Genomic DNA, 11,512 nt, shown 5'->3' with positions numbered 1-11,512 from the left:
CGGCGCGCCGCCAGCTCCGGTTCCTTCCCTTGGCTTGTCGGGGACACGCAGCTCGGGCTGGAGCATCCAAGCGCGCGCCCAGCAGAGCCGGGGCAGAGGCAGGGCTTGATGTCAGGCAGACAACGACACCGGCTCCGGTGCCACTTCCTTTATTACATGATTCAATCCAAATAAAAAAGTCAGGAAGGAAACACAAGAGAGTGTTTGAGGGGAGGGCAGGTGCTGCTAGCTGGACTGGCGCTGCTGGGACTCGGGTAGCTCCTGGCTGGGGGGCTCCGGGACGTCGGAGGCAGGCAGCGTTGCTTCCGGGGCCTTCACAGCATGCGGCTTGGTCAAGGCACCGTAGATGCCCAGAGCCTAGGGAGAGAAGCAGCCGTCGGGGGCAGAAATGAGTCCCGAGGAGAGGCCTGGCTCCCCCTCGCTCGGGCATCTGCGGTCCAGGAAGGCCCAGCCTCCTCCCTGGGGCAGGGCAGCAGCCCTGGCCCGGTGCCCAGCACGCCCCAGAGCCTGCAGCTGGGAGTCTGCACGTCAGCCGCTGAGCCAGGCCCTGGCGACTGCCACCCAGAAGCCTCCTGCTCCAAGCCTCGGGCTAGCTCGTTCCCCACGAGGACGCGAGGCGCCGCGTTCCCACAGCTTCCTTCCCTCCTTCCCAACCCGCGTCGTGCCGGGGCTCGGCCGCGCTGACCTGGGTGACCATGCTGGTGATGTCGCCGGTGTTGGCGGGCAGCAGGATGGTGTTGGTGTCCTTGGCCAGGTGGGAGAAGGCGTTCACGTACTGCTCGGCCACCGACAGGGAGGCGGCCGCGTTGCCGTTCTGCAAGAGAAGCGGGGCAGGGTCATGTTCTGGGGAAAAGCAGCTCCTCCGACGAGGGCATGAGGTGCTGGCCAGCCATGCTGCAGGACCAGCGCTCCTTGCTCTGCCCCAGTCTCAGCGCATGGGAAGGTGAAGCCCCCACGTGACTTCACTGCACGGATGAGGGGGACACGGCCGAGTGCCTGGGAAGCCGCAGGCGCGGGATTCCTAGGCCAAGGAGAGCAAAGGGACCCGGAAAGGGAAAGCCGGGTAACCCCCAGCCGATATTAGCAGCCTCTATGGACTGCCCCCCCCCCGGATGACTGGGGAGCCCCCCCGACAGCAGCACGAAGGTCAAGTAGGAGCCCATAGCACAGCCTTGCTGCCAGGGAACAGCAGTGTCTCCAAAACCCAGGGTGGGAGCATGGGGGTGTCCAGCACTGGCCCACGGGACTTGGCCTGGGGGCCTCCAGGCACCCTGCAAACAAGAGACCCACGCACACATGGGCCTGGGGTGAGCCACGCAGCTACCAAGAGGATAACTCCTCCTCCCAGACGTGTGCTGAGATGTCCAGAGTGTCCACTGGGATGAAGGGTCAGGGCAGCCCCTGCCGCCACCTGCAGTCCCTGCCGTAGGGATACCGGGGTGCACCTGACCCAGCACGGCAGCAGCCCCCAACTTCCTCACCTCCCTCCACCACAAACGCACACTCACGTGTTTGGTCAGTGCAGCCGCCAGGAGTTCAATTGCCTCAGCCTTGGCCTGGGCTCTGACCAGAATGGCACTGGCCTCTCCTGGGAAGGGAACACGGCAGAGGAGGAATCAGCAGAGGAGGAAGCACCGGCGCAGGGAGAGCCCTGACACTCCTAGAGCCACTGGCAGGTGGCTGGGCCCTGCCCTGCAGAAGGGCAGCATCTGGCTCGAGCCAAAGGAAAGCCCAGGCCACAGCAAGGTGAGGTGCCCGCTCCGTGCCTCAGCCTGGACTAGACTGCGGCTCAGCAGCACCAGCCATGCACAGGCTGCATGCCCTGTGACACCAGGCTCCAGGAAGGCAGGGGCTCGGGGTGGTGCCAGCCAGAGACCCCGGCTCCTTCCCCACCCAGGCATGTGGGAGAACCTGCTGCTGCTGCAGGAGGGAGCAGGTCTGAGTTCCCCCCACCTCGATGGGGCAGCCCTGTAGGCTGCCCAGGGTATTAGAGCCCCTGCTGCACTTCCAGCCTAGGCCATTACCAGAGGCTTTGTTGATTTGCTCGGCCTTCTGGGCCTCGGAGGCCAGGATCTGCGCCTGCTTGTGCCCCTCAGCCACGTTGATGGCGGACTCCCGCGTCCCCTCCGATTCCAGCACCGTCGCCCGCTTCCGCCGCTCGGCCTCCACCTGCGAGGAAGTGCTGGGGTTGGTGGCTGCAGGAAGCATGGCTCCCCCTTCTTGGGGGAGGCACAGGCCTGTCTCCCTGCAGAGGCCTGCTGCAAGCAAGGACCTGGGAAGCCCTGGGCAGCCCAGCCTGACTCAGCCCAAGCGCTGCAGTGAGGAGCAGCCGAGCCACTGGCGCAGCGCTTCCTGCCCAGCTCAGCCTCGCTGCTGTACTCTCACCTAATGCAGTGGAGAGTGAGCAGGCAGCTCATGCCATAGGCTGCACCCGTGATTTCAGGCTGGGTAGCACAGGGCTCTGAAAGGGATCAGGGGGCAGCTTCCTGCTGCCCTCGAGGGCTGCTCCTGGCACACTGCCAGCCTTCTGCCACCAAGGGGTGCTGGCAAGCACTCACGGCACCAAAAGCCACGTGGCAGCAAGCAGAGCCACTGCCACTTTGCTGGGAACAGTCAGAGCTGCGAGGACCCACTTCCCCAGCCCTCAGGGAACAGAAGGCGGGGTCGTGGGAGCAGAGCCAGCTCTGGCTCCAGCACCTATGCGCGCAGGGGCTGACCTGCATTTGCATGGACTCCTTCACGCGGGGCGGCACGTGGATGTTCTTGATCTCGTAGCGCAAGCACTGGATGCCCCAGTCATCTGCAGCCTGGTTGATGGCATCCACGATGCCAGCATTGAGGGATTCCCGTTCCTGGGGTTGCGGGGGCAGGCAGGGAAAGCCAGGTGAGAGGGGCAGGGGGAACCCTCCAAGCCGTCTCCCCGAGGCCAAACACAGCCCCGAAGGGGAAGGGGAGGGGATCAGAGGCAGAACTGACTGCACCTTCCAGATGTCTCCCATGGGGCCAAGGCCCCACTTACAGAGGGGCTGGACAGTGCCCAGCAGAGGTACCACTAGACATAAATGAGTCGAGGCCTGGACATGAAGAGCCCAGGGCTGAGGCAGGCATGCCTTGCAGTTTTGCCAGCACAGCCCGGCGGGGCCCCCAGCTGAACATCAAGAATGGCACCCACTGCACAGGAGCCCCCATGGCTGGGCCCTGCCAGGGCACACAGACTAGCTGGAAGGGCCCCCAGGAAGCAAGCTTTGATGCTGGATGTGGAGGGGCTTGGGTGCCTTCCACCCCCACTGGCCCTGAGAACACTGTTGGGCTCTGCCTCACCTTCCCTGGGCCCAGATCCCTCCTCCCAGCAGGACAAATCACCACCAGGGACACTCAGGGGCCCAGCCTGCGCCCCTGGCTGCAGCAGATGGATGCAGCTGTTGCTGCTGCCTCCATACAGACCATCCCTCCCCCACTGCCACCTCTCTCCAGCCTCACAGGCCAATGGGTCTCACAAGAACGCACTGCAGCTGGGCTGGAAGCCGTCATTCAGGACCTAGGGACACTATCCAGCTCCCTCCCATCCCTGGGCCCAAGCCCCAGCACGCAACTCACCCGGAAGACTTTGTCGAGGGAGATCTTGCCCAGCTCAGACCGCATGGTGGTCTGGGCCAGCTGTGTCACAGCATACTCAGGGTCCTCCACCCCATAGCTAGCCTGGAACGGGAGGGCACAGGACTCAGTAAGACCCTGCAGGTAGACAACACCTCTCCCTTGCTGGGAGGGATGTTTTTAGGGCCCACCTCTCCCCAGCAAAGGCAAATGCTCATGCCAGGGCACGGCAGGGAGATGAATGCAGCAGTGCTCAGACAAGTACGGGAAACAGGCAGCCCCAGGAAGGCGTATGGCAGAGCCCTGGCCCCAGAGCGGGTGTCTACTGGACTCACAGCAGCAATACCCAGCCCTGCCAGTCCCCTCCATGCACAGCAAGCGTGGGCTGTCCTCAAGAGCAGAGCAGCAGGGATGGCAAACACTGCCCGCTCTCCTGGCCTCTACTAGCTGCTGAGGGCCCACAGGTGGCTCAGTGCAGTACTGGCCAGCCCGTGCAGAGGGCTCGGACCGTTCCCCAGCCCAGCAGAGAGCGTGGCTGCTGCTTCCAGGCTAGGGCAGGGGATCTGGTCCAGGACATAAGGGGCAGGGGACACCGGCCCCAGGCAGAGCCCCCACAGGAGAAGATGAGGAGAGGAGCATGTGTGGCCCCCCTTCCCCATGCAGGAAGCTGGGAACAGCAGCAGATTGGGTGGGGGCCTGGCCCCAGCCTTCCCTCCCCTGCTCCAGGCCTGGCTCCTTCCATGACCTCAGTCCCCCTTGCAGTCCTTTGCACAAGCAGCTATAGCAGTGCAGAGCAGGAGGCACGAAGGGACTCCCCCAGGCCCAGAGCTGGCTACGTGGCCAGGCCGAGCCCCACAGGAACAGGGCAGGTACCTTGTAAGGGTCCATGATGCGCAGGTAGAGCACACCATCGATCTGCAGCGTGACGTTATCTGCAGGGAGAGAGGGAAGCAAGTGGTTACTGGAGCAGGGGATCTTCTGACACAGTCACACATTCATCACGGTTACACGCTTCTCTTCCCTGAACTGGTTAGGGGCAGCTTGCAGTAAAGGGCCAAGTATCTTATAAACACGGATGGAAGGTTAAAATAAGCTCTTTATGGTGTGTAACAAAACCTACTCCTGTATGTCTTTCCCCCACCATGTTTCTCTCTCCCCCCCTGCAGCTCCGGCTCTGGCTGGGGCCCTACGCCAGCTGGGGCAGGGAGCATGGAGCACAAGCTGCCTCTGGATCTAGCCCAACTACACAGCAGTGGTGGCAGCTCTGGCTCTGGGGCTAGGGCTGAAGCTGCCACCAACGCAACAGCTGCTATGTGACCAGGCTGGAGGCTGCACATGCTTTGTGCTTCTGCCCCCGGCTGGAGCAGGGGCTGGAGTTGCAAGGGGAAAGTTAACTGGTGGTGGGGGAGGGGGGGATGTGGGGAGAAGGCAGCAGCAGGAGCCAAACAGGGGGGAGGCAGTGGGGGGCTCAGCAAGTGCTGGTGTCTGAGTATGCAGGCACCGTGGGGAGGGACAGACATCACAGAGCACAGGCATGGCAGAGCAGGTGGGAATGAGGACAACTGGCGTGGAGGGCAAGGAGAGAGGCAGGGGCCAGAGGTGCCCTGCCAGCAGGTACTGGGGGGACGAGGTGCCAAGGGGCAGGGCTCAGGCCCAGCTAATGCAGTCACAGCAACAATAAACCTTGGAGTTTTTCACTACTGACTCCAGGTTGTCCTTTCTACATCGCACCTGGATGCCAGAAGGCTGACTGCTGGCCCCAGCCTCCCAGCAGCCTGAACCATGCACCAGGCACCTGAAAACATGTCCTCAAAGCAGTGCCGTGCTTCGCAGGCCCTTGGTCGGTGAGTGCTGGAGATGCCGGCTCACCTCCCGGGGGCCGGGGGGGAGGAGTGCTCTGAAAGGTCAAGAGCCCGTGGAGAAGAGTAGGCTGAGTGCTAGGGAGGATCCAGCAAGGTGGCAGCTGGAGATGGGAGCCCAAAGGGCCGTGCTGTTCTCTGCACCTTGAATTCTACAGACAAGGTCAGATTCAGACGTGCAAGGGTGGCAAGGATACACCAACCTCCCCACACCACTCCCTTGGCCCTGGAGAGGGGAGGGGAGGGCCGGTGCTGCTCACCCAGGGTGACAGCCGACTGCTCCGGGACATCGATGACGATTTCCTTGAGGCTCTGCACGTAGCAGATCTTATCCAGCACCGGGATGAGGAAATTCAAGCCCTGGAAGGGAGCGGGGAAGCAGCAGTTAGAGCCTGGACCCCAACGTCAGGGCAGACGGTGACACGCTTCGGAGCCAGGGATCATCAGGGGTCATGATCTGTTGAGGTCCCTTCCGACCCTAGCATCTATGAATCCCCATCGCCACCCGCAGCTGCACAGCAGGGCAGACTCCAGCATGGGCAAAGCACCTGCCCCAGGCACGAGGCTGCAGGCTGGGCTGTTTCCCACCTGCTGCCTTTCAACCCTTACATCCCCTACTGAGAAGTCACTCCTGTGCCTGCAGCATCACCAGCTGCTGAGACCACAAGGAGCCCAGACGACAAGGACTCGGTTTAACCAGAGGGCAGCGGGCACAGTGGAGGGCAGGCAGCCGGCAGCAAGCGGCGAGACGAGACTAAACCAGGTGTCAGCAGAGAGAAGCGCAGCGAGATCAGGAGCGCAGGCAGGAAGCGCGACGCGCCCGCGACTGAACTGGCTTGCACAAATTGTTAATGTTAATACCGTGCGAAGCGCGCTGATGCGTTGGCACAAGCTTCACCCACAAACAGGGTGGGGATGGGGGGGAGGAAGCCGATTCTGCCCCGATCTGTGCTGATCACGCACGGTCCTGGGGTCGGGAACGAAGCGCGGCCTGCCCGGCAAGATCCCGGTGCAACCGGGCTGCGGTAAGGGAGCTGCAGGGAGGGGAGGCCGCAGCAGACGGGGTCTCTCCCTGGCCAAAAATCCACCCCCAAGGGAACGGGGAGTCCTGGACGGACGGACAGGACCTGGATGACAACCAGGCACCCTCCACAGGGCAAGGGCTGGGCCACGTGCAGAGCGCAGGATGCGGCCCCCCCGGCCAGCGCAGGCGAGGGGGGCTGGTCTCTGCTCCCGTGGCAGCAGCCCCCGCATCCCAGCCCCGTCCCGGGCACCGGAGACGCGTGCGAGGATCCCTCCCGAGGCAGCAGGAAGCCTCAGGGCCGGTGGCGGCGAGGAGGGGCGAGCGGCAGCAGGAGCCCGAGCTCGGCTGGCGGGGGGCGGACACCGCAGGTCCCAGGCAAACCGGCTGCTTACGGGGTCCAGGATGCGGTGGAAGCGGCCCATGCGCTCCACCACCCAGGCCTCCTGCTGCGGCACGAACAGCACCACCGTGTTGAAGGGCAGCGCCGACGTCGAGGACGCCGCCCGCCGCGGGCTCTGCGCGGGGGCAAGGAAGGAGACGGTGCCACAATCAGGCTGGGTAGGACCTCCACCACGACCCCCCCCACCCCACTATAACCCTCCCTGCCCTCCCCCCACCAACCCCTCTGCCCCTCCCGCTCCTCCCCTCACCCACAGCAGGGGCCGCCCGGCCCCGAGCGCGCCCCGCGCCAGCATCGCCGCCTCCCCGCGGGCGCTTGCAACCAACGAGACGGCGCCTAGAGCGACTCCCGCGCGCGTGCGTCGGAGCAACGTGCCCCCCGCGCACACTTCCCGTCCGCGCCGGAAGGACGGAGCCGGCGAGACCGCGGCCGGTCCGTCCCCGAAATGTGCCCCCCCGGCACTTCCGGTTCCCCTGGTGCTTCGGGAATATTCGTCCCCCGACTGTGAAATAAGTCGCTGGTTAGGCGTTCCGCGGCCGCGCGGTGGCGAGCAGCCGGATTGGGCGGGGTTCCCCGGACCCAGCTCCAGCCTCCCCTTGCTCCCAGCCTCAGTCTTCCCGTCTGTGTAATGGGCACAATGAGCCTGGCCTGTGTACACGGGGCGGGGGTGTAAATCCAGCCCTGCGGGGCAATGGGGCTGCTGCACACAAGGCCAGCGTGCATAGCGGCGAGACAAGGGAGGCGGCGGTGCCTCGTGGGACAGACGCCAGGACGGGGGGACTCCGTGGCTGGGGGCGGCCCGGCGCGGGGGCAGCGATGCCCGTGCTCCGCTACGGGCACTGCCCAGGTTTCGGGGGCAGCCCCCTGCTCTGCTCTCTCCGTTGCAGCACCCCGTCCTCACGGCCCCTGCGCGCCACCGAGGCCGGGAGGGCGCACGACGCGCTCAGCTCCCCGCTCGCAAGCACGACGAGGCGGCCGGGCTGTTTCCAAACGACCGTTTATTAAATTAGAAAAGGAGGAGGACCGGGCACAACGTGACTTTTTTCTGGGGAGGGTGGTTGTTTTTTTTTATTACGTTCAAGTTTCTGCAACCGCTTGTTCCCCCCACCCCGGGCTCCGGAGGATGGCGTGAGATGGCGGGCGCCGAGCCCCGTGGTGAGCCGGAGGGTGGGGGCGGCCGTGGCAGCCTCCCCGTGAAACGTGGACAGCAGCTCTGCGCTGAGGTAGCTGGGACGGAGCCGCCCCCGCCCTGCATGGGTGGGGTGCGGGCCCGGCGGCTTCCTTGACACGCGCCCCACTGCTCGGCGACGCGGTGGCCGGCGGGCGGGTGCTGGTCATGCGGGATTAAAAACACCGCCCCCCTCTGCCCCCGCAGCAGCGGGACTGGGGGGCGAGGCGGGGACCGCCTGCATCGACCGCGCTGCACGGGGGTGCAACGCCCCAGGCCAGCGCTGGCCTAGTGGGGCGCGAGAGCTGTGGCCGAAGTGTGGAGGGAGGGAAGGAACGACTTCTCTGCGCTTCCCACCTCCACCCAGGCCTGCAGGAGCTCCCACCCCCGGCCCCGCCAGCCCCTGGCCCTGCTGGGGGAAGGGACCCTTCCCCTTCTCCCCCTGCAAACACCCCCGAGCCCTGCGAGGGGACGGCCGCTCTTGCATCTCTGCAAGCCCACAGGTCACCCGCTCCCACCCCCTGCACACCCGTGCCCCTGGCGCGTGGGGGCAGGACAGGCCTCGGCAGCACGCGGCGTGGGGGTCGGTACTGCCTCACATCCCTCTTCTTCAAGAGGCCCCAGCGCTGCGCCCCAGCCCGCTGCCAGCCTCCACCTGTCTCTCCCTTCACTCCAGGTCCCAGGGGCTGCCTCCTCCCGCCAGCTTGCCCCACAGAGCAGCACGGGTCCGGGAGGGTCCGTCTGACCAGGGATTCACTCGGCTCCCTGCAGAATGGGCCAGGCCAGACGCTTCCCCGCCAGACTGGGGGGAAACCTCACCTCTGGGCAGAGGGAGCCCCGCGGCTGCCTGGCCCCTGGCGGGGCAGACACCAGTGTGTCCTTGCCCCTCCACCAGCCCGCCCCCCACCTCCTGACCCGTCCTAGCAGCTGCTGCCCAGGGGCCAGGCCTGCCCTGACCGCTCCATCTCATCTGTGCACCGTGCCGGCTCTGTGGGGCTCGCACTGCAATAACCAGCAATCCCCCTGCCCCCAGCTCCTGGCCTGCTCCGTTCAACCTGCAGCAAACGCTCACTCCAAAGCCAGCGGCGCCTGGCATGCCCTGCCCAGGGACAGCCCATCCCCTCCGTGCCCCAGAGATGGTGTCCTGTGGGGACAGAGCCAAGGACTCCAGCCCAGCAGCACCGTGCACACCCCTTCTCCCCACTCCCTCCGGCCTGCTCCTGCCCTGCCTTTCTGGTCTGGACTCAGCCCCAGCTGCCTAAGCATGGCTCAGACCCGTCAAGACAGGGCCCAGCAGCTCTCGGCCACTGGAGAGGCTTCTGCTCCAGCCCCTGCAGCCTCCCTGTTTCCCGTAACAGGACCAGGGCTCAGGAGCTCTGCAGACAACGAGGCAGGAGAGGCCCCCTGCCTTCTTCTGAGACGCCTCAGCCGCGATGCCACCCCGACAGCCCAGCCCTGGCTCCCCGCACCCTGGTGCTGAAGGGGCCGTGCCCCATGCCCCCAGCTCCCTCCCACGTGGCACTACGAGGCCCCTCTGGGACCACCTGTCTCCTCACACCTGTGACCGCCTGGGCCCAGAGCTGCCCACCGGCCGCGGCTGCCTCCCCTGCAACAATAAATACTAATAAATACTGCACCCCAGCTCCCCGCACTGCCCCTTCCTCCCCACAGCAGAGAGTCTGGCACGGTCTGAGCCCCCCATCCCAGCAGGGCATGGTGTTGCGAGAGACCTGGGGATGTCTCCAGCACTGGCGGGGTGAGGAAGGCAGCACCCTGGCAGCCGTCTGTACCCTCCCACGTCACCCTGACCCCTCCGTGCTCACCACTGTGCAAAGGCCCGGGGCCACTGGCAGCCAGAGACCGCTGCCAAGGCTTGCTACCCCCACAGCTCGGTGGGGCGGGGGCGAAAGCTTCAGGGCGGAGGCTGAAGAGCCATCTCTGCTCTTGCCCTTTACTGGTCTCTACAAGGTGCCGGGCACAGAGGCCCGGGCTGGCCCTGCCCCATTCAGGCCCGAGGAGAGTAGCAGGGGTTCCTTGGCATCTCAGTGAAGGATTTCAGTTCGTAGGGGATGCCGGAGTCGACCTCGATGGACTTGCGGGAGAAGAGCAGCCGGATGTCGTCATGCAGGTAGATCTTCCCCGACTTGGAGCTGTGAAACCTATGGGGAAAGACGGGTTGAATATGCTGAGCAGGAGCCAGCAGTGTGCCCTTTGTTGCCCAGAAGGCTACCGGCATCCTGGGCTGCATCGGTAGGAGTGCTGCCAGTAGGTCAAGTGCAGTGATTCTTCCCCTCTATTCAGCACTAGGGAGGCCACATCTGGAGTCCTGTGTCCAGCTGTGCCCCCCCCACTACAGAAAGGATGTGGACACATTGGAGAGAGTGCAGCGGAGGGCAATGAAAATGGTTGTGGGGCTGAGGCACAGGACTGGTGAGGAGAGGCTGAGGGAACTGGGCCGATTGAGTCTGCAGAAGAGAAGACCGAGGGGGATTGAATAGCAGCCTTCACCTCCCTGCAGCGGGGCTGCAAAGAGGATGGAGCTGGGCTGCTCTCAGTGGGGGCAGATGGCAGGACAAGGAGCAATGGGCTCAAGCTGCAGCAAGGGAAGTTGAGGTTGGATAGTAGGAAAAACTTTCTCATGAAGTGGGAAGTAAAGCACTGGAACAGGCTCCCCAGAGAGGTGGTGCAATCTCCATCCTTGGAGGTTTTGAAGACCCGGGTAGACAAAGCCTTGGCTGGGATGATGCAGTTGGGGCTGGTCCTGCTTGGAGCAGGGGTTGCACTAGAAGACCCCTGAGGTCCTTTCAACCTTCATGGTCTATGGTTTTATGACAAGACCCGGCATGGGCAGGCCCGACCCTGCCGTGCAAGGTGTGGGGGCAGATGCTTCCACTCAGCTGCCTCGCGGGGCGATGGCAAAGCTGGGCCCCCCGTTTTGGCTGGACTTGACAGCAAGACAGGGTCTCACGGCTTGGAACCCATCATCTCCTCGTGGCACGCGGCTTTCCCACTAACCTGAGCCATTCTTCAGGCCCGCCACCACAGACGCCAACCCCCCCCAGGCAGCATGCCCACAGCCTCAGGGGAGATGGCCACCCCCTGCTTGACAGCCGGGCGGTAGGGGAGGCTGCAGGGAGCAGGAGGTGGTGGGGAGCAAGGAGAGACGCTGGACCCTGCTCCTGGAAGTGCTGGGAGGCAAGGGTGGCCAACCCTCCCACCACCCCCATCCCCACCCCTTACCTCAGGTGCATCAGGTAGCAGAGGACCCTGCGGGGGGGGTGGGCGCAAGCCGGGTCGCTGGGCACCGCACCAGCCCCCTCGTCCTCCCCCACGGGCACCAGGAAGATGCGGTGGCGCAGGAAGGTCATGTGATGGGCCGGCATGTCCTGGAAGTCATACGTCACCAGGAACATTTTCACCACAGTCTTGTTGGGGTTAAATAAGGTCTGGGGAAAAAAAGTGTGTGT

At 64.7% G+C, this 11,512-nt stretch overlaps 2 protein-coding genes across 2 annotated transcripts in view; both read right to left on the bottom strand.

Moving 5' to 3' along the window:
* Positions 1 to 133: 133 nt before the first annotated feature.
* STOML2 (stomatin like 2) lies at positions 134 to 7,275 on the bottom strand. Its single transcript, XM_014521266.2, has 10 exons — positions 7,128 to 7,275; positions 6,870 to 6,992; positions 5,714 to 5,813; positions 4,468 to 4,526; positions 3,598 to 3,699; positions 2,718 to 2,852; positions 2,025 to 2,169; positions 1,509 to 1,588; positions 686 to 814; positions 134 to 357 (listed from the first exon to the last, which is right to left on the bottom strand). Exons 1-10 carry the CDS (start codon positions 7,170 to 7,172, stop codon positions 226 to 228), a joined length of 1,050 nt encoding a protein of 349 aa, XP_014376752.2. The 5' UTR covers positions 7,173 to 7,275; the 3' UTR covers positions 134 to 225.
* Positions 7,276 to 7,857: 582 nt separating this feature from the next.
* Positions 7,858 to 11,512, bottom strand: part of FAM214B (family with sequence similarity 214 member B) — a 7,696-nt gene continuing 4,041 nt past the window's right edge. The window contains exons 7-8 of the mRNA XM_025207475.1: positions 11,286 to 11,491; positions 7,858 to 10,204 (exon numbers count right to left, since the gene is read on the bottom strand). Coding sequence (XP_025063260.1) covers positions 10,051 to 10,204; positions 11,286 to 11,491 — 360 coding nt within the window. The 3' untranslated portion in view covers positions 7,858 to 10,050. The remainder of the gene's footprint in view (positions 10,205 to 11,285; positions 11,492 to 11,512) is intronic.

The sequence above is a fragment of the Alligator sinensis genome, unplaced genomic scaffold (assembly GCF_000455745.1).
Source record: "Alligator sinensis unplaced genomic scaffold, ASM45574v1 scaffold783_1, whole genome shotgun sequence".
Taxonomy (NCBI): Eukaryota; Metazoa; Chordata; order Crocodylia; family Alligatoridae; genus Alligator; species Alligator sinensis.
Note: the sequence above shows the minus strand (reverse complement) of the source record. Positions and strands in the feature narration are given on the sequence as shown.